Source organism: Hakea prostrata, chromosome 11 (genome assembly GCF_041222555.1).
Source record: "Hakea prostrata isolate BN-2017 chromosome 11, UWA_Hpros_2, whole genome shotgun sequence".
NCBI lineage: Eukaryota > Viridiplantae > Streptophyta > Magnoliopsida > Proteales > Proteaceae > Hakea > Hakea prostrata.
Window position 1 is genome coordinate 1162658 of NC_142610.1, and position 27721 is coordinate 1190378.

General features: G+C 37.7%; 1 protein-coding gene across 3 annotated transcripts; it reads left to right on the top strand.

Moving 5' to 3' along the window:
- The first annotated feature begins 7083 nt into the window (after nt 1–7083).
- LOC148999513 (coiled-coil protein) lies at nt 7084–27086 on the top strand. 3 transcript variants are annotated; one of them, XM_089139871.1, is made up of 5 exons: nt 7084–7807; nt 13948–14026; nt 14119–14477; nt 24950–25129; nt 26175–27086. In XM_089139871.1, exons 3-5 carry the CDS (start codon nt 14226–14228, stop codon nt 26835–26837), a joined length of 1095 nt encoding a protein of 364 aa, XP_088995997.1. In that variant the 5' UTR covers nt 7084–7807; nt 13948–14026; nt 14119–14225; the 3' UTR covers nt 26838–27086. The 3 variants fall into 3 exon arrangements, with proteins under 3 accessions (XP_088995997.1, XP_088995998.1, XP_088995996.1); XM_089139870.1 differs by lacking the exon at nt 7084–7807 and adding an exon at nt 8853–8939; XM_089139872.1 differs by lacking the exons at nt 7084–7807; nt 13948–14026; nt 14119–14477 and adding an exon at nt 8602–8939.
- Nucleotides 27087–27721: the final 635 nt, after the last annotated feature.

Below are 27721 nucleotides of genomic sequence, written 5' to 3' on the forward strand. Positions count from 1 at the left end.
AGTGGTTGAATGCAAAAATCGTACATTGAAAGAAATGATGAATATAATTTTGATAAGTTATGGATTGCCACAAAACTTGTGGGGGGAAGCCATTTTAACGACTATCTTTTGAATAAGGTTCCTCATAAGAAAGAGGATAAAACACCTTATGAATTGTGAAAGGAATAAAGCCTTCCTACAACTCCTTGAAAGTGTGGGGGTGTCTTGCCAATGTATTGGCTCCAACACCTAAAAGAATGAAATAGATCCTAAAACGGTTGATTGCATTTTCATTGGCTATGCTTGAATAGAAATGCTTATCGATTTCTTGTGTAAGAGTCTAAAAACCCCGAGATTCACAAAAATACGATAGTGGAATCAAGGAATGCTTCCTTCTTTGAACATGTATTTCCTTGTAACTCCAAGGAAGATGATCCTAGTTTGTCCAAACAAACAATTGAGGATGATGAAAGTAATGATCCAGTTTAAGATCTTTAGTATGAATTAGAAGAGATAGAGGTAGAGCCTAGGAGAAGCAAAAGGGCAAGAATATAAAGATCTTTTGGCCCAGATTTTTTGACTTACTATATAAAGATCTTTTGGGCCATATTTTTTGACATACTTGTTAGAAGCTAAACGTTAAACATATAAAGAAGCTATGAGCTCAATTGAGGGTCCTTTATGGAAAGAAGCCATAAAGAGTGAGATCGGTTCCCTCGAGTTGTTCCATGTATATTTCCTCAAGGTCTCCATTGAGAAAAACAATATTTACGTCCATTTGTTGGACTTCTAGACCTCACAAAGCCGCAATTGCTAATATCATCCAAGAAAGTATATAAGTTGGTGAAGTCTTTGTATGGACTTACAATCACCAAAACAGTGGCACGAAAAATTTGACAATGTCATGATGTCAAATGGTTTCAAAATCAATGAGTGTGACAAGTGTGTCTATGTTAAGAACATGGATAACGGATATGTCATTCTTTGTCTATATGTCGATGACATATTAATTGCTGTAGCAATGAACAAATGATAAAATCTACCAAAAACATGTTGAATTCAAGATTTGATATGAAATATATGGGATTGGTTGATGTGATTTTTTGGAATTAAGATTCATCGAACATTGATGTCTCATATTGAGTCAGTCACACTATGTGGACAAGATGCTTGAAAATTTTAATAAGGGCGATTCTAGTGTGTCTAGAACTCCCATTGATTTGAATCAATATCTGTCCAAGAATCGAGGAGACATTATATCTCAAGTAGAATACGCTAGAATTATAACCAGTCTGATGTGCTTAATGAGTTGTACATGTCTTGATATTGCCTATGTTGTGAGTAGCCTAAGTAGATTCATGAGTAACCATGGAGATGATCATTTGGAAAGCTATTGTTAGGGTACTTAGATACTTTAGGCATACTCGTAATTATGGATTGCACCATACTAGAGAACTTGCAATATTATAAGGATACTTAGATGCAAGCTAGATATCTGATATACAAGATTCTAATGCTACTAGCGGGTATGTATTCACTTTAGGAGGAGCAACAATCTCATGAAAATCCTCAAAACAAATAGTAGTAACCAGATCCATGATGGAATCTGAGTTTGTAGCCCTCGATAAATGTGGCATAAAGGCCGAATGACTAAGGAACTTCTTGGAGGATATTTGAGAATAGCCAAAGCTTGTGCTTGTTGTATGTATACATTATGATAGCCAAACAACTATTGGGAGGGTACAAAATGTGATGTATAATGGTAAGTCAAGACACATGCGTTGTCGACATAATACTGTTAGACACTTGATCTTTGGAGTCATAACAATTGATTATGTAAGGTCAAAAGAAAATCTTGCGGATTCACTAACCAAAGGGTTGAATAAAGATCAAGTTGAACAATCATCGAAGGGAATGAGACTCAAGCCCATGAATGTATAGATTGACTACAAGAAAACCCAACCTAATTGACTAGAGATCCCAAGATTTAAGTTCAATAGGACAACTAAACTATAATTACCGAATGAAATCACTGTGGAGGTTATCCTCTACCCATTCCTATGGTGAAAATAGTGATACTCGTAAGGAATAGGTTAAGCTTATGCTTTTAATGATTCTTATGTTTTAGACAATGTTGGATCCAAGCAGAGTAGGGCGAGCTACTCTTAAATAAGAAATCACCTATGTGAGAGAGAAGACGGGCTGCTTCAAAGGAGAATTGTGAAGGCTCAATTTGCTAGAAACTCTCGTAGAATCAGGACTATGTCCACAGCCGAAACAAACATAACTATGAGAACTAAAATTGTGTCAAGGGAATGCCTATGTGGGGTATATCATCATTTACACAAACAACAAACCGTTCAAGGAAATCACGTCTATTGATCAGCCAGTAAAGTAAATATACTTTCACAAGGGAAGGTTTAAAGGCAAAACCTACCTATCATGGGTAGGCATTAACCGTAGAATTCTATCACAATGTCGGGTCTTTGTTTTATTTTAATTATTTGTTGTCTATTTTCATTCATGTGGGGGATTGTTGGAATATGCTCTTTGAGCATGAATGAATGAAAATCATTCATTAAGGAGATTTTGTGGAAATAAGTGCATAGAATAATTATGGACAATTGGGTGTTTCAAATCCTAATAATAGTTCGTGTATAATATGATAATGAACATTTGGGCTTTTGATTTCCCAAGCATTGGTCATGAATGGAGGGTTATAGGACTTTCATTTCCCAAGGAACTTTTTATTTACGTAGCTTGGTTATAAATGACCAAAGCTCTTCGTTTCCCAAACTTGATTCATTAAGAACCGAAACTTTTCATTTCCAAGTTTAGTTGTAAATGACAAGGACTTTTCGTTTTTCCAAGCTTGTTAATGAGACATTGATGGTAATATGGTATGTTCATTGTACCAACCAAAGACCTCCACTATAAATTGGGATCCCCCCTTCATGAAGATAAGTCTTTTGAGTTTTTTTTTTTCTTTCTCTCTTTTGATTTAAAGGTTGTGCTAAGAGTGCTTTGAGAGTCTTCTTAATATTTTGTGAGTATTGTCAATGTTTTGAGAATTTTGTCGATTTGGTTTTACGGTGATAGAAGGAAGACACATATCAAGTTCGCTGTAGCAGTCTATTTATGCTCTGTATACCGTTGTTTGTCATTGTATTCAAGGAGACAGACGTCTATTAGATCCTCAAGCACACATCGGAGGGGACAAATCTATTTTAAGGAAAGCATTTGACGTGCCTTGATGGTTCTTCTTCTTTATTCTATTGCTTCCAATTCAGGTTCCATTTTGGTGTATTTCAATTTCCATGTTAAATAGCTTTGATATATTCTTTTGATTGTTATCATCCAATTTCTCTTGATTTACTATCAATTTGGCCAATAGAATGTGATGCCCCGCATCTTCTTATATTATTATTTTATTATTGTATGTGAATGTGTCAGTCTTTAAGATTATTAAAGGATCCGATGATTGGTTTGATGGTTTAATCAAATGATTCGAGCTTAGTTAAAGAAGAGCTTAAATAAGGCTAGATGCCAATTGACATTTGGTCGAGGTCAGACATTGCTTGTGGGTCCCACAACAGTGGAATTAGACTGAACTGAAAACGAGGAAATGATCGGAATAATTTTCTGAACCTGGAGATACTGATATTAGCACCTCAGAGTAGACCATGTATAAGATATTACAGCAGGCCCACAAACCCATAATGAAGCCCATCTAATTAGTTAAATATACATATATGTATATATTATACTATAGATAAATATGTTATGTATAAAGTAAATCATATATATATATATATATATATATATTGTATTATATATAATATAAATCACATTATTACACCCCACGTATGATATAAAGAGGAGAGAGAGAGGGAGGAGGTGACACCTTTCCCCTCATCTCCCACCTCCTCACATGGAAGACTATTGTCTTCTAATGCATGCCTATGAAATTTATAAAAGCAAGAGGAAGTGACACATAAGGGTATCTTCATTCCATCTCACCACTTTATGTAAATAACCTTGATAAAGTGAAAATGGGACTCAAAACTAAAGGGGTGTTTCTGCGTAAACAAAGAAGAGAAAGAGGAGAGAGAAGAGAAGATTTCAGATTTCAGAAACGTGTAGAAGAGGAGTTAAGGTGAGAGAGAGCATAAGAAAGAGAAAGAGAAGAGAAAGAGAAGAAGAAGCCAAGAGGTTAAGAGAGAGGGAGTGAAAGGGACAAGGGGAGAGAGAGTGTGGAGTTGAAAAACTATTGTTTGTTACTTATGCGTGAAAGAGAATACTGAAGCAATTAAGCACTAGAACAGAAAGAGAGAAAAACCAGAGAGAGAGAGAGAGAGAGAGTTGTACCCATACGGAATTTGTAGAAACATTAGGAAAAAAGGAGTGGAGGAGAGAAGAAGAGAGAGAAAAGAAAGGAGAGAGGACATAGAAAATAATAATAAAAAAAGAGAAATTCCTTATTGGCTCCCGCATATTCGAAACAACCGTTAATGGTTCGGGATATAGGAGGAAGAGTGGATTTTAACGGAATCAGGATCAAGACTCCACATATGGAACATAATCAGGTAAGTGACATTGATCAACCTATGTATGTTAAGTGGGTGATTCCCTTTAGTAGACATGTAACATTCACATGATGACATGAAATCTATTTTATTTATTCGTTGATGCAAATTATGGAAAGTGCATGATATATGTCTTTATGTATTGAACAAAAATGCATGGGATTGGATGACAACTTAATGACTTGATTGAACTGCTTGAATTAGAATGCTGATAGTATTCTTGAACTGTTAATCATGAATTTGAAATGATGCTCATACTTGTTAAATGTAGAATTTGCATGCTCTCATATTTAAATGATTGAATTGCATGAACTGTGTTCAGATGAGACTGAATGATGATTGAAATGAAAAAGATAAATTGAGATAGACAGAGCATGGTAACGCAATGTTGAATTGAATATGAAAAGAGTAAAAGAAAATAAATGAAAATGTAATGGTTTCTGTAAGTCTTGGTGCTTAATGTACCCAAATGGGAGGGCATGAAGCAAAACTAAAAAGTGAAAAGAATGAGTTTGTGCCGATGGCAAACCACGAGGTGTACAAGGCCTTGTGCCTAGAAGCCACTTCGGTGGTGAAGAGAAATGTATATCCTCTGGATTTGCCTAGGCTCAAGACTATAATGTCAGATAACATAAATGAAAATAAATAAAAGGAAAATTGAAATGCATAATGTTATATGACTTTGATGTGATAATTGATGCATAATGAATTGCTTGACTTACTTACATAGTTGTCTATATTGCTTACTAGGTCACAAAGCTCACTATTAAAAATGTTGACAGATCCTCAGATATGTGATAAAGGCAAGGGTGCTGCCACCTGATAATACCTTTAAAATTGAAGATGGGAACATTTTTCTTTTGTTGCAACTGATGTTTGGTTTAGTTGAACTGTGAATGTATATAATCCTTTGAGACAACATGTACTTAACTAGATACTGTTGAAATGTTAAATGTAAACATAACAAGACTTTAGACTTTATATATATGTTTATGAGTCAGACTGTCAGGAGGTTGTTTGTCTTGCAATGAAAGTGTTTTGTTTTATTGGTTATAAATAGGTTGATAAAGGAAGGAACTGTCATGTGCCCTAGTTGAATGTTTGTAATGTGGGCCCCACCAAGCCCGTGAAAAATGGGGTCGTGACAAGTCTAAGTTCACTATGTCAAGACACAATGGGGGAAGAAATGATTTCCCTATCCCCCATGAATGAAGTCACTCAATATGCTTCAATGTGGAGTTTGGGTATGGACCCCTTTGAAGAGGGATCAATTGCTAGCTGTCCCTGGGGCTTAGCTCCAACATCCCACTTTCACTTGGGATCAATACCCCATGGTTCCTCCCAAGGATAGCTGATAGAGAGTCTCCCTATGTGTGTGCTCTCATTGGCTCATGTGCCTACACAAAACATTCCTTAGAATGGCCTTTCTCTCTTGGTACTCCTTGAATAGTTGTTACAAGCTTAGTAAGTTCTACAATGGTAATAATTCAGGCACGAATCTGATGAGAACTAATGGCTATATGGTGATAATACTATTACAAAATATCCAGTAAAGTATAATACATATAGCAATGATTCCTATATGTTCAATATAAGTTTGTGGTTGCTCTATAAACAATAATACATACTTTTTTTGGTCACCAACAAGAAGATTGAAAATTATGAAGTACTCAGGAGAAAAACTCCTGGTTGAAATCACATCAAGATTGGCAATGAAAAAGGGTGGATCCAGCCATCAAGTCTTGGACATACCTAACTTATGAGAGCCAGAAGCCAAGAAATCTGCAAGGAGGTTCCTTAGACCTTCTAATAAACATAAACTTCATTGAAAAGAAAAAAGAGGAGATGACGATGATCTCTTCCATCATTGTTGCAGTGTGCCAATCAAGAGAAATGGTAGTAGAGTTTAAGCCTTTAACAAGCTCCAAACAATTTGAAAAACACACATAGCCTTGTAAGATTCAACCCACGAGCCAAGAGGAGACTATCGCGCATTGCCTCGGCTTCCATAATCGTAACTGAAGCAGCAACCAATGCCATACATTTTGTTGTGATGAAGTTTGAAAATGCATCCCAAACAATACAAGCCCGAGAACCCTTATGACCTTTGGGATCCCAATAATACATACCTATATGATAGCTATATTCACACCCTAATAAATAATATAATAATATTACCTAAAAATAACATTTACAAGACTAAGGCTCTTTTTCGTATCAATTATTATTCTCAATTATGAGAAATTTTCATTATTTTAAATTGTTTGACATCTATTATCAGTTTCGTTTTTATTTAAAATAATAGAAAAACCACCAAAATTCATAACAGACTTTTTGTCTATTATTAATTATGAGTGAGATTTCTTTCTCCTCATTTATGTGGAGGTTTACTTGAAATTATGAAGTTAAGATGAAGGTAAAATAGTCAATACACATTCTTTTTTTGAAAACCATGTTTTTTCTTCTCCTTCTCACCCTCAAACCCTAACCTTACTTTACTGAGAACCAACTGCTCCCTTTAGAAGCTCTGGCATTGAGTCGCTCTCTAGACCCATCAGTGAAACTTGTGCAACAGGGGAAGTTGAAGAGTGCAATTATCTTCCATGATGGCTGTTTGGCCCAGTGTCCAACCCCAGAAAATGCTTTGCTCACCTTCCTCTGGCTTCCAATGGGATTTTCTCTCTCTTTGCTTTGTGTTTACATCAATCTTCCACTCCCAGAACGAATCGTAAAGTACACTTATGCCTTATTGGGCATCAAATTGGTAATCAAAGCCACATCACTGCCACCGCCGAGTAGAGGAGCCAAAGGGTCACTGTTCATCTGCGACCATTGCATGGGTTTGGACCTAATCATCATAGCAATCACTCTGAGATGCAATATCTCTTGTGTCACTTACAATGTGGGTCAAATCTAGCGACTCCAGTCACCGATTCGAACGGTTGCTTTGACTCTAGATAGAGCTACAGACGCTACACACATCTCGGTTTTGTTGGAGAAGGAGACTTGGTGGTTTGAAATTCAAATTCATTTCTCAGATGGATAGCCTCTCGGCTACTGGACCATGCAAGGAATGAAGTTCTGGTACCCTTATTTCTTCTTCATGAACCCAAGGCTTGTCTATGAGGTCAAGTTTCTTGATAAGCTTCCTCAGGAGATGATTTGCAAAGGTGGAGGCGAATCATCCATTGAAGTGGTCAACCCTGTTCAAAAGCTGCTTGGAGGAGTTTTGGATTTTCAGCGTACAATTTTTCATTTTGATTTACCATATTTATTTTTTATTTCATAATTTATTATTGATAAAAGTTACCAAAATCATTTTTTATTCGTGACCTATAATGAATTCTTCTATTAATTTCTTTTAATTTCTTTTTTGGGAAGTTTTTTTAAAAAAAAAAAAAAAGAAGAAAAAAAACCCCAAAGCCAATGGAAGTTTTTTTTTTCCAGAAAGCTATTTTGAAATTTGCCCTCGGCTACCAGGTGGAGGGTGGACATTGAATATTGGAGGATAAAAATGGATTGGCAAAGATATTAGCAGCGATTTTAATGGCTGAAAATTTCGTCCAAATAGAAAAGTCAAACTCAATTTATAGAACTTGATTCTCTCCCTTACTGCAACTTTTCTGGTTTAATTGCTCCCTGCCCAGTTGGCGCCAAAATTCATTCGTAATTAGCGGTAACGACGAATTAAGTATTCGAGAGGGGCTACTTGCAGCTGCGGCTGAAGGAGTTGATTATATTATTGTGGAGAGTGATTGCCAGGAGGTTGTTCGTTGGCTGCATAATCCTTGTCTTACCCCTGTCAGTTTGAAACCTATTGTGGAGGATGTTACACACTTATCTTCTTACTTTTTGTCTTGTTCTTTCTCTTTTAGTCCCAGGGAGTGTAATCTTGTGGCACACTCTTTGGCAAGGAAGGCTGCTGCCTTTACAGGGAGGATCAGCTGGCCTCTTTCCACCTCTTGGCTATCGGACATTTGTAATTCTGATGCCTTGCTTTCCTGTGTTGTTGAATGATAGTTTCTTTACCAAAAAAAAAAAAAAAAAAACGACGAATTTGTACAATAATATCCGTTGAAATTGATAATATAGGAGTGTGGATAGAGTTTTGCCTTTCAGTTTCGGATATACATGAACGAAGAGAAAGAGTTAAAACGCAATCAAATCATTTGTACAATTGTCCTACTCCATCTTCCTTATTTCCTGCAACTCAGTAACGTGTCTCTGCTCATGGCTATCAACGTGTCACCTTCACTTTCTCGGTTTCCGCCGCCGATTCTTGAAAAGCCCATTTCCTTCTCTGTGCGTCTGCCATTAACAGTCATTCACTGTTCGTCTCCACTCTCCATTGACGGAAAGCAGAATGAGAAGAAGGTAATAATATGTTCTTTCTCTATCCTCTATCTTGATTGCATGATCTGTTGTTATCTGCTCTGTAGCCTCTTTAAGGTTTCTAAGTTGTGGGTTTTTTCTCCTCAATTTCATTTTTTTCTTCCAGTTATTGGTGTGGGAAGATTTTGCATTTAGGGTTTCAGACAAATTAGATCCGGACCGTTGATTACAAATGACAAGGTTCTGTTTTGATTGTTTATTATGAAGGTGTTTCATATGCCTAGTTTTGCCATGCATGTGATAATCATTTGCATAGTTTTTTTTTTTTTTTTTTTTCCTCTGTTACGAATTCGTTTTTGATAGAACGTCTCTGGAAGCAAGTAGGATCCTGAAGAGGCTTGGATCATGGGTTTGCATATTTTGGATGTCAGTATCGCTTATTTCCCGTTACCAAGTTATCTGTAGCATCTTTTCACTTCATTATGTCTATGACGAACACTATAACTGATATGTCACAAGGTGTGCAGAGAGAACAGCTGGAAGTTACCTTGTTCTATATTCTTAATGATCAATTTGTGGAATTTTCTGTTGGTCAATTTTAACCGGATGCCCAGTTTTCAGTTTTTTCCCTTCCTTTCTTCAGCTAAAAATAAATCTCATTTAGTCGATTCTTTTATTTATTATATCATTGAGTCATAGAAAAGTTGGTGATTGTTTTATTGATGTGTTTTCTAAATATTTGAGTTATTTGATAGGACATGAATCAGTATGGAAACACAAGAAGGGTTGGTTGAAGTAATGGCAGTATTTGAAATTTTGGTTGCTTGGCGAAACTTGGCGCATTATTTGTATATTATATCCTTTCCTTTATTATATTGGTTTTTTTCATGGTAGGTAACTAGTAGTATTAGATTGCTGGAACATGGCATCCATGTTGCATAAGTGCATCATTATAAACTTATGAGTTTTTTACAAGTCATCCACTATAGTGGGTGTGAAACTTCGGGTTTCCCACTATAGTGGCAAATATTACATGTCACCCACTTTCAATATTACAAGTTACCCACAATTAGCTTTTTGACCTAGATTTTGGTAAGTCATAAATCAAATGACCCTAATGCCCTTGGGCACCAAAATAGCCTACTTAATATCCTCCCATACCCAACCCTTAGTGGGTGAAGGGATTCATTTTCTTCCTACACCTTGTCGGAAACTACCCACCACTGCCGGAAACCAACACACCCCCTTCCCCGGCCGGCGACCACTGCCCTCACCTTCTCTCCTTCCCTTGCTGTAAATCACCCATGTTCCTCTCGTAAAAGATAAATTGCACCACTTTCTTGTTTTCACAGTTCGCACCCCCAACAAAACCAAACACAACATTCAAACTCTCACACCCTCCTCTCTGAAAGCTCCACTTGTAGAAGAATTTTTTTTCTCACCCCCCTTTTGTCACTCGAAAAAAGAAAAGCAAAGAAGAAGACCGAGACACGATTTAGGTTCTTATAAGTGAGTGGCGCCATTGATTTTTCCAAAATCTTAAATTTCTGGTCACCATGGTCGACGTCAAATGGAGAATGACCATTAATCTTTAAAATTTTGTTGGGTTTCTTTCTGGATCCATTAGTCTCGTCTTTGATTCAGATCTAGATATGTTGGGTTTCTTTTGGATCTAAGAGGTAGTTTGCGTTTAGAAATCGTTCTCTGATCGATTAGGATTTCTAATTAGGTTTCCTTTGTTCTTAATTTTTGAATCTAGTTGTGGTTTATCACGACACAGATGACCTGAGGGAAGGTGGAGAGTTTGGAATCCTAAGAAGCGAAGAAGATTGATGGTTCAAATTTATTGCAATTCAACAACCGTGTATATTATTTATGATACACCACCTTCCCCTCTCGGCTTTTGCCCGCAACCCTTTAAATCCCAAACTTTTTCAACATAGTTTAGAGGACTAATTCAGAACTTGCCTATTGGTACTTATTTTCCAATGAGAGAATCTGATCACTGTAATCCAAACCAATTTCATTCGCCATTTACGCACTTGCAAGTAGGGAAAGCAAAAGTCTGAAAAATCCAAAAAGATCATAGCAGTCAAATCAATTAACAAAGCCCAATTTGAACTAGAATTTTGCCGATTTGTGCTTACATCAATTGTGCTTACATCAATGATCTTCTTCTCTAGATCCACAAGTGGTTTCTCAAAATCCAAAGTCTCTAACTTGGGTCTCTCCTTCAAAGGCTTGAAATGTGAAAGATGAGTTAGAACACCACCTTTGACATTAGGGTCAGATCAGCTGGCCATGGGTAGTCGTGCTTCTTCGCCTTCCTCATCTTTGCATCAAAATACCTACGCACAAGCCCAAATTGTGACCTACCCAAGATTTCAAAGGAATACCATTGACACCATTTCTCAAACTTTGAAGAAGATTTGGACGCCATCATGTCCATTTCTCGCCCTCCCTTTTTCTATTCTTGGGAAACTCTTTCTGAAGAACCAATGCCCCCCCCCCAAGGTCTTTAATTTTCATGAAATCGATTCATGATTGAGAATATAGATGTCTTACTTTTTAAATACTGGAAATTAAGCCTGGATGTTTTCCGAGAAGGGGGAAAGATGGTGGGTGATTTCCGGTAAGGGGTGATGTGGTGGTTTCCAACAAAGGTGGGCAGTTTCCGGCGAGATGTAGGAAGACGATGGGTGTAGCAAGAGTCCCTTCACCCACTAAAGGTTGGGTATGGGAGGTAATTATGTTGGTTGAGTTTTACTAGTAGTCCAATTCTATTAGAGTCTTTATTCATGTAAATTTCTATTTCTTATTACCCAAGTAAGGGTACTTATGTAATAGTGTACTTTCCACTTAATTATAAATAGAGGGCTTGAGATCACATTGATCAATAAGCCATTTTACCAAAATTGTGTTTCTCAACATGGCATTAGAACCTAAGTTCAACTAGGAAGAGAAAACCTACCTCCACCGCTGCTGCAACTGCTCCGTCGCCAAACCATCCGTTGCATCCGCATCATCTTCAGCAATTGCTTTGGCTTTCTCTTCCTATCGCCATCGAACCCATCTTTTGATTTTTTTCCATTCCTTCTTCTTCTGAAACCGTAGAATTTCTTTATTTCTTCTTTTTTCTGAAACCATCACATAATTTTTTTCTCTTTCTTTCTTCTGCAACCATAGCAGAATTTTCTTCTTCTTCTGTAACCATCGCAGAGTTTCTTTTCTTTCTTCTTTTTTTGAAACCATCACAGAATTTTTTTCTTTCTCTCTTTTGAAACCATCGCAGAAATTTTCTTCGTCTTCTGTAACCATCGCAAAACCATCGTAAACCCATCTCAAATCCATCCCAAGACTCATCGAAAACACATCGCCCATCTCACGACCCATCTCTGCTCTTCCCTTCCTTCCGCCATCTTTATTTTTTTTATTCTGGTTTCGCCTTCTTTTCTTCTTCTGAAACGAGACCCCAAAAATTGTTATAAACCTGTTTCAACTATCCCTTGAACCAATGTACCAAATACCCCTATTGAAGCTGAAGCTAAACTTAAAGAAAAGAGGGAGAACCAGTGGACAAAGGAAGATACCAAAGGCTAGTAGGGAAGCTTATTTACTTCTCCCACACCAGGCCTAACATCGCTTATGCTGTGGGGATAGTGAGTCAATTCATGCATGATCTATATTTTATCTCATATGAAGGCTGTTACCAGAATACTATAATATTTGAAGGGAACTCCTGGAAAAGGAATACTTTTGTCACCCACTGATAATCTAAGAGTAGAAGCATACACTGATGCTAACTGGGCGGGATCTCCAGATATAAAGTCAGTTTCAGGTTTCTGTACCTTTGTTGGAGGTAATCTAGTTACTTGGAGAAGTAAGAAACAGAATGTGGTAGCGTTATCCAGTACCAAAGCTGAATATAGAGCTATGGTTCGTGAAATTTGTGAGCTACTATGGTTGAAAGGCTTGCTATAAGATATTGGAGTCCAAGTTCCAAACCCTATGATGTTATATTGTGACAACAATGCTGCTATTAGTATTGCTAATAATCCAATACAACATGATCAAACTAAACACATTGAAATTTACAAGTTTTTTGTCAAAGGAAAGTTGGAACAAGGGCTTATCTGCATACCTTTTGTGAGGTTTGGAGACAAAGTAGTAGATGTTTTCACTAAGGGTTTGAAAGAAGGAGATTTTCTTCTTATTGTAGGCAAGTTGGGCATGACTAATATCTATACCTCAACTTGAGGGGGAGTGTTGGTTGAGTTCTACGAGGAGTCCAATTCTATTAGAGTTTTTATTCATGTAAATTTCTATTTCTTGTTACCCAAGTAAGGGTGTTTATGTAATGGTGTATTTGCCACTATAGTGAGGAACCCCGAGTTTTACCCCCACTAAATTATCATTGCTACGTCACGTAGTAATATATTGTATGCATAGGTGCCCCCTCCAGCACCTTGGTTTGCTAGTCACTGTGGCAGCTATAGAATATTCAATATTTGAAAAAGAATACTTTGACTTGGTTGTAGAATCTTTGTTCGAACCAGTACTAAAGATGGAATACTTTCTCAAGTGATAGGCCTCTTTCTGGGGAACAAATTTCCTTTGTTCTCATTTGAAATTAGAAACCTTGCTTGGAGTTTCTAATTTTAAGACTTTCTTCACTTGCCTAAATGGTTAGATTGTATGTTGTTGGATCACTCAATTTTGATAATATCACATGTATATAGATGTATAAACCTGGTGCACACGCAGAGTGCAGTGTGTTGGGGGGGGGGGGGGGATGGGGGGCAGAAGGGAGCAATTTTCCTAAGCAGTCTTACCCCGGCAAATTTTGCTGAGAGGTTGTTTTGATGCCTTTGCCTTAGGCTACAACTGTGGTATACCGTCCATTGCACTAAGGCCCGCCCCTCAAAACAAGAGCATATTTACTGATGTGTGTGTCATAATGTATCAAATTTATTTTGTAAACATCTTCAAGAATTGAAAGTCGTGCTTGGTGTGTTGGTTAGATGCTCACTCACTGCATGCTTTTTAATAGGTTGAAATCTTGGAAACAGGAGTAAAGCTGCATATATTTGACCCTTCCCAGACCTTGCTATTAGCGGTTCCTGGACTGGGTATGGCCTTCTTTTATATCTCCAACAGTTGCTCCTCTTGTTAAGTATTCATTGGATTTTCTTAGATGAATTGTCAATTGTTCTGTGTGCAGTAGGAAGATTCAACAGTATGTTTCTGACCTTTATGGAGGAACTATAGATAATTCCATAAGCACTGAAAGTTAGATTGGAGCAGGTAAGCTAACAATATTGGCAGATAATGGCGGAGAGGGGGCTGATTCTTGAATTAGTGACAAACATGTTGCTCCTGGTTACAATGCCATTTTCATTGTTCAAAAGTATATGTTTGTTTGGCGTGAGAGCAACTTTTCTAGCTGCCAACACTTGGATACTTCTGGCAAAGGCTGTTATCTGCTTCCAAGTGGGTATATGCTGTAAAGTTATATTTTGGACACTTGGACTTGTATCTCTTCCCTTCCGAATGCTGAATGCCTTGTACAGGGAAAGGCTGGTAAGTTCATCTGTTCATTAATGTTTCTTGGTCCATTTAAATAACTATAAGGTTTCTATTTGAAGTTCACTATTGGAATGGCCAGAGTTGGTTGTTACCAATGCAACAGACCCATTCTGTGTTGAGGAAAGGCTGAACTGCTAGTAGCTATTCCTGTATTAAGAGTTTCCTTTTCCTTTATTTATTTATTTTATTTTTTTAAATATTGGTGAATGTTCCAGTTGAAACCAAGGGTAGTGGCTCTAGTTTTCTAGGCTTGAAGGTGGTTCTAGGATTGAATTTGATTCATTTAGAGGTATATAGTATTGAATTGACTATAAGGAGAATTGGTTTTCCCACCTTCTAGTGTGTATTTTAAGATATCAGCCTTTTGGAGTGCACTTTTTGTTTGCAATATTTTCTTATGCCATCCTAATGTTTATTACCTAAAGCATGGAAATATATTGACAACCTATACAAGATAGACAGTAGTCTTACTAAAGAAATATAGGACTCATTTTTTTTTTCCTTCTGTTTTCTATGTGCTCCTCCAAGACAGTGAAGTGAGTGTTAGTGTCAGTTCTAATAGTCACGGAGAATAATTCACATTATTTGTCATTAATGTTGCTCCATTTTGAGTCATAAGGATATTTCTTTTGGAGTTCTAAGGTAGTTATTAGTTATGGAATTCTTATATTAGGAATTTTGTTTTTCTTGTGCAAAAAATCTCATTAAGGACCTAACTGCCTACAGTTCATCACAATCAAGGGTAGAGATTATTCTGAAGTTGTATTAGATATTAATCCCTTATGGATGCCTCTGTAGGGGGGGGGGGGAAGGATGCCTTCTCCCTTATTATATATGGGTGGGAAAAAAACTCTAGATGGTTTGAAGGATGTGCACAACCAAGGTGTGCTGTGATGAAGATGGTTCCATGGGATCATGCCTATTTGAACAGTGCTCTCATTTGGCTTATGGGGGTCATGCCTATTTGAACAGTGCTCTTGTTTGGCTTATCTGTTATCTCAAAATGATATGCTGCGCTGCAAAGTTATGGGATACATGTGAGGCCGTGCATGTCAAAGAAATGCAAAGAAATACATTGGGCGAGGCCGATGGAAGGGTGGACAAATCTGATTATAGATGGCAGTTCACTGGGTAACCAAGGGTTGGCAGGTGCAGGTGGTATTCTTCAAGATGAGAATGCAGATAATGATGCAGTTTAGGAGGCGTCTGGGGACAGATAAAATTACTATGCTGAAGTTGAAGCTCTGGTCCATGATTCGGAACTGGTGACCTCAATGCGACTGAAGAAAGTTTGGATGGAAAGTGATCCTGCGAATTTGGTGTTTATTGCTCAGTGGGATATGTTGCTGTGTTATGTTCAACAAAGATGGAAAACTCTAAAGCCCTACCTTGATATGATGACTTGGAAGATTTCGCATTGCTTTAGAGAATCAAACCAGAAAGCTGATTTATTAGCAATGTCAGCAACAAAACAACAAATTTCTCAGGATGTGGATGTGTGGCCAAGGAAAATTGTGCAGGAAATGTTGTATGATGCACCTGGGAAATCTCACTTTAGATATGTCTAAAATTTCTGTTGGTGTAAGTAGTACAGAGTCTTTAACCCTACTGATGGCATCGCCATAGTTTAAGAGAGAGGATTCAGAGTCTGAATCTTGTAATTGTTCCTTTTCTGCCTTTTTCTGATTACATCTTTTAGCGGGAAAAAAATCCCTCATTGATGTCTATGTCCTTGCTTGGGAGATCCATAAGGTGCTGTTAGTAGTCTAATGGGATGAAATCGGCCTTTGGGTAGTTATGTTATAGTTTGGGCCTTGATTTATTTATTTTTAGGTTCCATTTTTATGAGTCTAACTTACAAGCCCATAAAGTGGGATAAAGTTAATCACAGATTTTGATACTTAGCTATATTTCCACTTCTAGTTTACTTTATGATTATTTTATAATGACTATGAGTCCTTTTATGAGTCAATTCAGGAACTTAGAAGTTTTTATGCACGTAAATGCATTCTGCATCAATTGGAGATGATTTGCCTACGGAATGAGTTTCTTTTTTCTCTCTCTTTCCATAGAGTTTTGATGGTGTTGAGAAGTGCATAGGGGATTGGTACACCAGTGATGATTTTTCTTCTTCTTTGCGTGTCTTTTTTTCTCTCTTCTTCATCCCATGAACAATTGGAGATCTCTCAATTTATCTATGCCTGATGATCTTTATCTAATGTAGTACTGTATTTGATTGATCAAAACAGTAGCCAAATAGGATCTTTCATAGAGAATAAATTTCAAATTTAATAGACTTAGGATGAAACAAAATTCAGATATGAAAGAAGGCTGAAAACTAGAGTGGTATTACAAGGATAATAGCATAACAATATGGGCTGAATAGATCCTCAAAGCACGGGCAGAATGATAAACTATATTGGGAATTAGGCTGAGGTGTAGATCGCTAGAGTACACTTGTCAATGATGAAGAAATTGAAGGAACAATGTGAGGGAATTGAGAGAACAATTAGAACACAAAGTAACACCTAAGCTTCACACTGCAAGGTGGATTGACTGGATTGACCACCAACTTACCGTGATCAAACACAAGGATTCTTCATAGAGAAGGAATGCTAACAAAGCAATTTGATTTCAAAATGATGAGTTGAGTGTCTCACCCTCTTAAATAATTCTCTTTACATTCTAAAAAGACACAAATATTAATTGTAACATCCAATCACTAGCTAACTTCTACCTATTAATAATTCAACTACTACCTAACTCTTGACAAAAGAAAACTCCTTTGACAGTGAGTTCTTTTCTAGTTTCAAAGCACAACGCCTTTTATTGACTTTCAAGAACTAGACTTGGGCTTAGGTCTAGACCATGGAAATCAAAATATGTGAGTTGACTTTAACCCACGAAAACAGTCCTAGCCTATGAAAGCCATGGGCTGATTTGGGTGATAGCTTTAGGCCTTTGATGGGCCTAAACCAATGGGCTTCTTTTTTCTTGAATATGTCTTCAATTCTGCATCATTATCCTTCCCATGTCAGCTTGGAGTACAGTCAGTTAACTGGTTTGATTGCCTCCCAGTTTGAAGTCTTTTCTTGGTAGTCTCAACCCCATTGGCTATGCTTGGCGTCTTATGTTTTCTTCTCTTATTTTCCTTCCTTTGTTTTTCTTTTTCTCAAGAAGACTGATTGTGTCTATTGTTTTTTCCATTCCACTTATGTAGTTTATTTCCTCAAAAGTGCAATTCCTCCTATATCTTATATCTGATCACATATTTGATCACCGAGCCTGCTTGGATCTCAAATGGCTAATCGGGATTTTCAAATTGCACCACGTATTGTATTTTGTTCTGGTAATAGTTGTTGTTGGAAACTTGGAATGCAATCCAAAGGTGCCAATGGATTCCACAGCCTGTAGTTCCCAAAACAAGGATTGGTTCCTAAGTAATCTATCCTGATCTTTATTTCCTTGAAGTTAAGACTCATGGGGACTCATTACAGTTATGTCTCTTCCATGTTCATACTTTGTCCTACTCATTTGATCCTGTTCATTATTTTCTAGCTCTACTACTTTGCTGAAACATTGTTTATCTTTTAGAATTCTTAAGCTTTTAATTATGTGTTTCATTTTAAACTGGTGTTTTGCTATCTGTATAACCCTAAACAATTTTCTTTTCCTTACCACCAACCTTTTGTAATTCAGTCCTGAAGTTTTGAATCCCTGGGATGTCCTACATCACACTTGGTCCCTGCCTTATCAAAATGGTTAAGGAACCTTCTGACTTCCCCGAAACTGCTGGTGTTGGACAATAAAGAAAAAAAAAAACTGTCAATTAGTGTTCCATGTTTATGATGTAAATTGGCTTGGGAGTTTAATCCGAAAAGATGTTCACTCCAGTAAACGCTATATAACTAGTTCACTCTTTTTTTTCTTAATAACTATAATGCGTACGATATACTCATTTTTCTATTCTGTATGTACTTTTGCTTCTCTGAATAGACTTATTCTATAAATGCTTTTCCTACTCTGAAAGACATCTGTCTGGATAATCTTATGCTGTCCCCTTTCTTTTTGGACCAAAGGTCTGTAGTCCTCATCAGTTGGAGGTTAACGATGGACACCATGTTTTCAGATAGTGAAGACAACAAAAATGGAATGGCAACTGTGACAATTATAACCTGTCTAATAGGAGCCATGGAGTCAAACTATTCCTTTTTTCTCCTGAACAAATCTTGTAATTCTGTTTAACCTTATTCTTTTCTCTTGAAGTCTAAAATATTAAGTCATGTAGTTTTCTGTAGGTTATTTAGTTTGTGCTATGGTCTATTTTATGCAGATAAAAAATGTCTAATGCAGTACACATCTGTCTAATGTCACCACTTTCATTTTCAATGACTTAATTCTCTTTTTCCCTGCAATTTTATAACCTATCAGATTATCCTTTATTCCACCTTCAAAAGGATCAAGTGATGCAGATCCAGCCCCTAATTGGGGCTCTTAAGACTTGCTGACCCATCCTTAGAAGGCCAGTGGAAGCCCCTAGGCTTGCTGCCTAGGAGCACCTCAAGTCATCTTTGTTTTTACATAGTTTTTTCCCCCAGTGTCAGTAATTTCAGTAGCAGTTTAGTAATTCTACCCAACATTTAAGTCAGAGGCAGCAAGGTCATTTAGGCTATTTGTCTTTTATTTAAAATCTGGTTTATTTTCCAGTTGTAGTACATTAGCTAGTGGTCTAGTTTATGTCAGTTTCTAGGTCCTAATTTCACTGGGATTTCCTGTGTGAGGCTTTGAATAGGCCCCATCAATTAGAATAGACTCTAGTTGATCAATAGATAGCGCTTTTATGTGTTTGGTGCTGCAGCAACTAGTGGTTTATGTCAGTTTTGTTTAGAGGAGGTCCAAGAGTTGAATATTCCGTCTAGGTTCTTGATGGAGTCAACCCAAATCATTACTATGGTTGAACAGATAGCTTTCTAAAAGCCATTCCGTTCATCCAAGCATCTACAGATAAACCCCATCTACTTATTAGCAGCCTATCCATCCCCCTGTCTCTTATCACCTCTTTCTGTTCTCCTTGAAGTGCTGGACTTCCCAAGACACCCACATTCAAGGTCAGATCTGCACCAATCTAGCTGTGAAATCTGTCCCTCACTTTTGGTACATCATCCCCCCAACTTAGTGACCTTAGATCCCTAGATTGACCCCTTTCTAACCATCCAATTCCAAGATATAAATATTCTTGGTTTTCGTACTCCCTAAAAGCCTAAAAACTAGAACTCTCATAACTCCCAGTTTACCCATCCAAACTCCTCCAGACTTAAGAGGATCATATCTCTATATTATTATCTACATTCTTGCCAAGTTTCAGCCCATTCTAACGCTTGTGGAGCCTGGTTCCGCATCTCTAAAATAATTGACCTATATTTCTAAGATCAGTAAATCCTTTACTGATCTCATTTGAGTTGGTTGTCTTAAAGATCTAGGAAGAACTGGTCCTCATATAATTGAGGCTACATCAACGAAGGTTTCTCTTTCCTTTTCCCTTCTTTTAATTGGTTTTAACCAACTTGTGTTAGTTAACTGACTTGGATGATTCAGGCAGACAACTGAACAGTTGAAGTGGGGTTCTCTAGGTTTTAATTCATTTTGGGGAGATCTGTTAATGTTGTGCATCGTAGATCAGTTATTCTGAAGGCTTAAATTTCTTGGGTACCCTGGGAGACTTGGTTCTGAAAGAATGTTCCACATTGTTTTCAGACTGATTTCTCAATTTTCTTTGTCATTTAGCTGATCTTAAATGGCATCTACTGATGTAGAACTTGGACAGATTAGAACCAGCTAAGGAATGAACCAGTTAGGACCAATTCGAACCAGCATTCAAGCCAGCCAGTTGGTCCAACTAGAAGAAGGTCCCCTTGCTCCACAATTTTGATCAGTCATCTTGGACTGCTGCAATAGGGCAAAGCATGAAGGAGGCCAAAACACTATTTATGTTACTGTTCATGTGAACAATGTCACAGCCTATTATTTGGTGTGATGGGAATATTCATAGAGGATCTTGGGCCCAAGACAAAGATTACAGGAAGACTTTATTCTTGGAAGATCTAAAAGTTCAGTTTAGTTTCTATTTTACTTATTGCATGTGGCTGAATCATAAAGTTTAGTAGTTTCTAATTTTAATTAGTTTCTATTTTTTCATAAGATTCTATTGTCACTAGTTACTACGTTATTAGTTTTTATTTTCAGTTTACTTAATTCCTTTTGTAAAGCTTCTGGAAAGCTATAAATATACCCTTTAGATTGGAACAAAAATCATACTTTTGTAGAAATCAAATTTGCGCGAAGGTCCCAGAACACAAGCACACCGACGGGAAAGTAAATCCCAAATTCTATGGAAGGAAACGATGGCAGATGAAGAGTCCATTGTATTCGAGTTACTTTAGGATTAGATTGAAGAGTCATATTACAAGAGTTACTTTGAAGAGTCCTATTCGAATTGGGATGATTAGAAAATCGGAGGAACGAATTGCATAAATAGGGGAAGGAAGAGTAGAAGAGACATGTTTGAGCATGAGAAAGTTTAGGAGAGCATTGCTCTTGGGAGCTAGGAATCACCCGGTAGAAGTATTGTTTCTATTCAACTATTCAAAGTCCCTTTTCTTCTGAGTTATCCACCTGTTAAGTAGCCTCATTCGGTACCAACAAATGGTATCGAGCACACGACCCGGGGAAGTGAGATGACATGCGATCTTTCCAGCGAAGAACGAGCGGAGGAATGGTGATGAAGTAAAGCCTTCCGGCAACACGATCAGCAAGAACACGGCTGGAGAGCACCAACACCGGAAGATGATGCGTAGATTGGGCGAGACGGCGAACCGGATGGGCGAACTCACGGAGGCCTAGAATGGAGTTCGGAGATGAGAGCGAAAGAAACCACCGGCTGGACAACCACGGATGGTGGTGAGACAAACGAGCCGAAGTTGATTTGAAAGACACGTGAAAAATCCAAGCGATCGAATGAGAGTCGGGCGAGCCACCGGAAACGCGGGCCGAGGACCGCCAATCGAAGAAGAAGAGCCGCGCCGACGAAACCCGCGGCAGCAGGGGCGCAAATCATCGCGGAAAGGAAGAAGAAGACGATGGAGAAGGGGGGGTGGTCGATTCACCCAAACCGCCATGGGTTGGTCCAATCCCAGAGCCAAAGATTGTGTTAGGGCCTCAACGGTATGTCGCCAAACTAAGGCCAAACAAACCCAACACAAAGCGGGCCGCAGACCCCCAAAGAAACCCCCGGGTCAAGCCCACCCAAAACCCCCGAGAAGAGATCAGATCACCGAGGACAAGGTGAAACGTGGAGGAGATTGATAGGTCCCTAGTAACACAAGCACACCGACGGGGAAAGAAATCCCAAACATGGAAGGAAACGAGGCGATGAAGAGTCCAGTATGGGACAGGATTAGATTGAAGAGTCAAACACAGGTTACGAAGAGTCACGAAGGGAGATGAATAACGGAGGAACGAAGCAAAATAGGGGGAAGGAAGAGAGAAGAGACAGTGAGCAGAGAAAGTTAGTGAGAGCATGCTCTGGGAGTCGAGGAATCACCACTGCGGAGAATGTATTGTTCTTATTCAACTTTATTCAAGTCCTTTTTCTCTTGAGTTATTCCACCTTGTTAAGTAGCCTCATTCAGGTACCTAACCCAGGCCATGTTACCATTGCTTATGGAGGAATCCATGTTCAACAGCTGAGATAGCTGTGAGTGAGAGACACAGGGTTGAGATAGCCCATTCCCTTGGACCCCATCTTTCTATTCTATCTTCAGTTGATTTCAGAGGCTGCTGCCGTTATTACCCATTGTTGAAGGATGTTATTGTTCCTGTGATCTAGTCTTGTTACTGCAACTTGTGAAGATCATACTCAACATCCTTGGTCTGGATTGATTTAGATTTGAAGTGTTTTCTACTGCTGTTTGCACCCACACTTGATCCCAATCTAGCCCATTCTATTCGCCTTGCTTCACATCCATTACCTTCTATTTCTGGACTTTACTAGGCGTAAACCTGAGTTTCCCTACTGGAGTATTTGGAGCCTGAACGACATATTGAGACTCTTACTGTTGCACTTACAGTCTTACATTATTTACATTTATGTACAGTTTTATACTAGATTACTTGATTATCATTGGTTGTCCTCTCACAGTGATTTTGAAATTATTTGAATATTTTAGTCTTCTGGCAATCTCATTTTTTGTTGTACATGATGTGGATTCTGCCCTTTGTTGCCAGCATGTAACAAAGTGACAAGTCTTGTTGATTAATAATTAGAAAAAAATTTGGAGTAGGATTAGCTATAATTGATCTTCTAGGGGCTCCATCATTTATGCCTTTCTTAATGGGGGACAAAATAGAGGAGGAAAGATAAAGAAGATAGGGAAAGAAGGGGAAGCTTGGGAAGAATTCGACTCAAAGTAGGGGAGGAGTGATGAGAAGAATCATGTGAAGACGAGGAAAGAGGAGAAAAAAAAAAGGGGGGGGGGGGGAGGAGTTCAACTGCTCATAGAAAACTTACTAATTCATATCTTCAGTATTCCTCCTTTTCTCAAGCTGAATACAAGTATTTAAATAATAAAAGAAACATATTTTAGTAGAACTCAGTCTCTTAACGAATTAAATTAACTAAAATTTGTTCCTATGTAACCTATCCAAACTAAAATTCTATTTGCATAATCATCCCAATAAAGAAATAACAAAATCCTACTTTATCTTTAAAACTCCCATACAGAACGGCATCTCCTGTTTATCTCCTTGCAACCTGGAGTTGGGCCCACTGAATATGAAAAATTATCTCCTAGTAATACTGTTTATGTTACTGTTCAGTAGCATGAACAGTAACAACTATTTGTGTTGCATTGATTTCTCCTTCTCAAAGGGGGGAAAATAAAGGATAAAAGAAAAATCTGTGCTCGAGTTCCATAAAAAGAAAAATATGCTTTACTTGATTTGCATCAACAAAAATAGGTTTTGATATGTTGCAGCATTGTTGAGCCACAATCATTGAGAAAAGAAATTAGGGGGAAAAAGAGGAAGGAAGAAAGGGAAATAACACATATGGGATAAAAAGATTGCAGAAAGGGGAAGAAAAACAGGGGAAATAGATTTAGAGAGGGATTGAGAGAGAAGAAGAATCATAAGAAGATGAGAAAAAGAGAAAGGGGGGGGGGGGGGGCAATGCACATACAAATTTAATAATTTAATCTTCGTTGTTCCTCCTTTTTCCAAGTTAAATGCAAGGATTTAAATAATAAAAGGAACATATTTCAGTATGTATAGGACCTTTAATGATTTAAATCAACTAAAATTATTCATACATGACATATCAAAACTAAAATTCTGCTTGTATAATTATCCCATATTACAAAGTGCTACATCATCTTAAACTTCCAGGGGAAAAAAAGGAACAACATCTCCTATCTTTTAAACTTCCAAATATGAAAAATCATCTTCTAGTGTTACTGTTCAGTAACATGGACAGTAACTACCGATTGTGCTGCATCTTTTCTCTTTGACTTGTTTGGTAGTAATAGTAGTGCTCTTTTACCCTCCATTATTGCATTTCTTTCCAAATGGTAGCATTTCTTTCCAAATGGTGATAAGGGCCCAATGTTAGTCAGCGGAAGGCTCTTTGAATGAGGAGGCCTTTCTTTGAAGATCTGAGGTTCCACCTTGTGCGGTTCTACCACATGAAAGTTTCATGTTGGCAAATCTTCTGCTGGTTTCTTGGCACATGTTTACATGGCTATTTTTAAAAAACTGTTTAAAAACATATAAGGTCCATAAGTTTGTGTGCCTGTATGCGATATCATTTTGATAAACTGAAAGACTTGGGAATGGAGTTAACTATGATTGATGTTCTTGGTTTTCTAAACCCTATATAGTTTTTTTGGACTTAATTTCTTGTTGTGCCCCTTTTCACTCAGATATATCATTGTTTTCCCATGGAAACCATGGGCTCAACTGATGTTCGCAAGCGAGGGGTTTTATTATACGTCTTATTGAGGAACCCTTCCTGTGACAATTGATGGTTGACCTCTTGGCAGAAGGGCAATGTGGCAACTCTCTGAAGATGGGGCGTATTTTTGATTGGTTACATATTTCAGAGCCAATTCCATTTTATACATTCTGAAATGTATTGGCTTTCTACCTATTATTTTCCCAGCTGTTTTTCAGAACTTCAAATTGTTAGTGGTTTCTCAGAAATTTAGCATGAGCCAAACTCCGTTAGGGCTTTTAACTTAGGATTAGGTCCTGCCTTCCCACAAGTATTGGCCCATTTTATGCTGCATGTCAGATATTAGGGCCGTACAGGGAACAATCTTCATATATCTCAGCAGTTGGTAATGTTTGTCCCTATGTTCTTGATGTTGCATTTACCTAATGTGTCGTCTGCTATCTTTGCTGGTTAAATGCAGCTAGAAGCGCATTTGCATGAGCTGCAAATTCAATTCGATAATCTTGTGTGGGATAGGATGGAAACTGAAGAGCTTTTGCAACTAGCCCTTAAAGACAATAGAGTTTTGGAAGCTATATTAGAAGAACTTGAAGAGGAGCATGAAAAAGCCGCTGCCAAGATTGAACTGTTAGAAAATGAGGTAATCTTTTTTTTTTCTTGTTTTTCTATGAAGGTAAAAGCCTATTAGGGGCTGGGTTTTGTCCTTTCTGGCTGCCTTGGTACTTGAGCAAACATATGATGATTCATCCAACTTCTGAATTTCTCGAGTGCAGGCCTGTTTATATGCAGGCTCAATGCATCCAATAACACGTTTCTTTGTCTGGAATTTCATGATATGATGTTACACACTTCTTACACTTAATTAAATTCGTGCATTATTTGACACTTCTTTATACCATAGGCTCACAGCTATAGCAGCTAGCCACTGGATAACTGTTGAATGATTTAATCTGGAGCTAGGTTCTTACTAATCATGGGTGGTGGCATTTTACTTTTCTACCTAAACTCGGTATAATTTTTCATCTTTCTATTCAATCAGATCTTCTCCCAATAGCTCTCCCAAAGGATAAATTGCCTACTGAGCTAGGTGGACAAAGTTTATACTCGTTCTCAGAAGGTGAAAAAACAGGGTGAACCTGGTGCCAACACAAGCAGAGCCCGGGGAGCCAATTTTCCTACATAGTCTTATGCAACTTCTGTGTTGGGAGGCTGTTCTGATGTCTTGACCTCAGGTCTACAACTATGGTCCACCAACCATTGCACCAAGCCCACCCCTAGATGGTTAAAAAAAAAAGTCATTCAAAAAATATGTTATAGTACATGAGGGGAGTTTATATTTGATGTTTTGGGACTGTTGTCGTATTGATTGATGTTAACATTGACATTGAGAGGTTGAGGGTGAGGAAGACCACTCCAGTTGGGAGGCAGCCGCTCTAATTCACCATTTGGTTTATTTTTTCTCTTCTGATGATCATCAACTTCCTATATTTAATTAGTCAGGGCTTTGGACTCCATGAATGGCTGTTAATTATTTGTGTCCAAAAGTATGTATGGAACCTTCACAAACATTCATATTTAGAAGCACTTGTGACACTTTCTTATTAGGAACACCTGTTTTCAATTATCCCATGCATCTATAGTGTCTCATGTGGGTAAAATACCCTGACTTTTTTTTGTTCTTACAGCTACAGGATCTGAAGAATGAGAACTTTCAATGGAATGATGTACAAAAGAAGGGTGTTTGGGACTCGAAAACTCTAGATGTACCAGTTGGTGGCCTCGATATCCTGGGTGTAGAAGATAATGGTATTCCTGTTGAAACCAAGTATGGGGTCCAATCACAAAGACCTGGTAATGGTAGTGGTGTGATCTTCCAAGACGAGATGATGCATAGAGATGTATGGGAAGATGAGATCAAGGGCAAAACCCAGACGATGGGACCAAAACCAACTGGCTATGTCAACCCATTTTCCCCGAGGGTTGTCCCAGCATCTCTGATGGTGGATGAGGTACTTGACCAGCGAAAGGAGGTTGCCCGATCACAGAGCATCTTCAGTGCAATCCTTTCACTTTTGGTTGGTATGATAATATGGCATGCTCGAGACCCCTGCATGCCTCTTGTGGTAGCGCTCTTCATGGTCGTCGGTATTTCTTTGAAGAGTGTTGTGCAGTTCTTCTCCACAGTAAATAACAGGCCTGCATCTGATGCAGTGGCTCTCTTGAGCTTCAACTGTTTCATTCTTGGCACACTAACCTATCCAACCTTGCCAAGAGCTGCCAATATATTGGTCCCACTTGTGGTAAAACTAATAAATCGTGCAGTTGTTGGGGGTTCTCCTGAATTCTAACCTGCTTATATGCAAAAGTTCCACTCAAAAGGATTGTCTTGGGTGCCAGAAAAGTTCCACATTACAGTTGATGTTAGAAGTGTCCAGTGGGAGTTCATGGTTATCTATGTTGTAGACCTCCTTGCCAGCTTTGTTTCAAAGTGGAGTCTCTTCCTTGTTTTATGCGACTGATACCTTATGTGAGTTTGATGCTTATCAATGTCAAGCTAGAAGTGATGGTGGTATAAAGATTGCTTATTCTAGTAGATCTGATAAGTGAATTGAATGCAAATTTTTTGGAATTTCTTTTGACAATTTTACCAATTTTACTGGGCTTTCGACATATTTTTTCTCTTTCTTCTAAAATTCTTTTAAGAGTGTGATTTCCTTATATTTTGTCCTTATTGATTTTCCTTTTTATTTATTGTAACAGAATATTTAAAAAATATATTTATATATATCTTAAAGTAAAATATTTATAAAAATAAAAAAATAAATCTATAGATTAACATAATTGGTTAATCAATTGGTTGAAAAAGATTAACATTAACCGATTTGGATATCTCAATGAATTATCATCAATCAAGCTTTGTCCCAGTTGTATGTATTCTTGCTTTTTTAATTAGTTTAGATGTCATGCTAGATATAAGACTTAGTTTATGAATATCTTTTTTCATCACTTTTTTTAAGGTTATCTTAGGTCTATACTTAATTCTTCTAATTCCTTCAATATGGATTAGAAGAGTTTCGTACAAGAGATTTTTGCAAGCATCCATTGAACATGGTTGTGTTACTTCAAATGACTTTTTCGAAGCTTCTCACATATGGAAACTATTCTTAAACTAGCCTTAATATGATTATTTTTTTATTTTATCCTTCTTAGTTTTGCCAATCATCCATCTTAG

Bases quoted from the DNA above. Each gene is read 5' to 3' on its own strand.
- LOC148999513 (XM_089139871.1), top strand. From the start codon at position 14,226: ATGGCGGAGAGGGGGCTGATTCTTGAATTAGTGACAAACATGTTGCTC. The intron at 14,478-24,949 runs GTAAGTTCATCT...GGTTAAATGCAG, and splicing joins CCTTGTACAGGGAAAGGCTG to CTAGAAGCGCATTTGCATGA. The intron at 25,130-26,174 runs GTAATCTTTTTT...TTGTTCTTACAG, and splicing joins TTGAACTGTTAGAAAATGAG to CTACAGGATCTGAAGAATGA.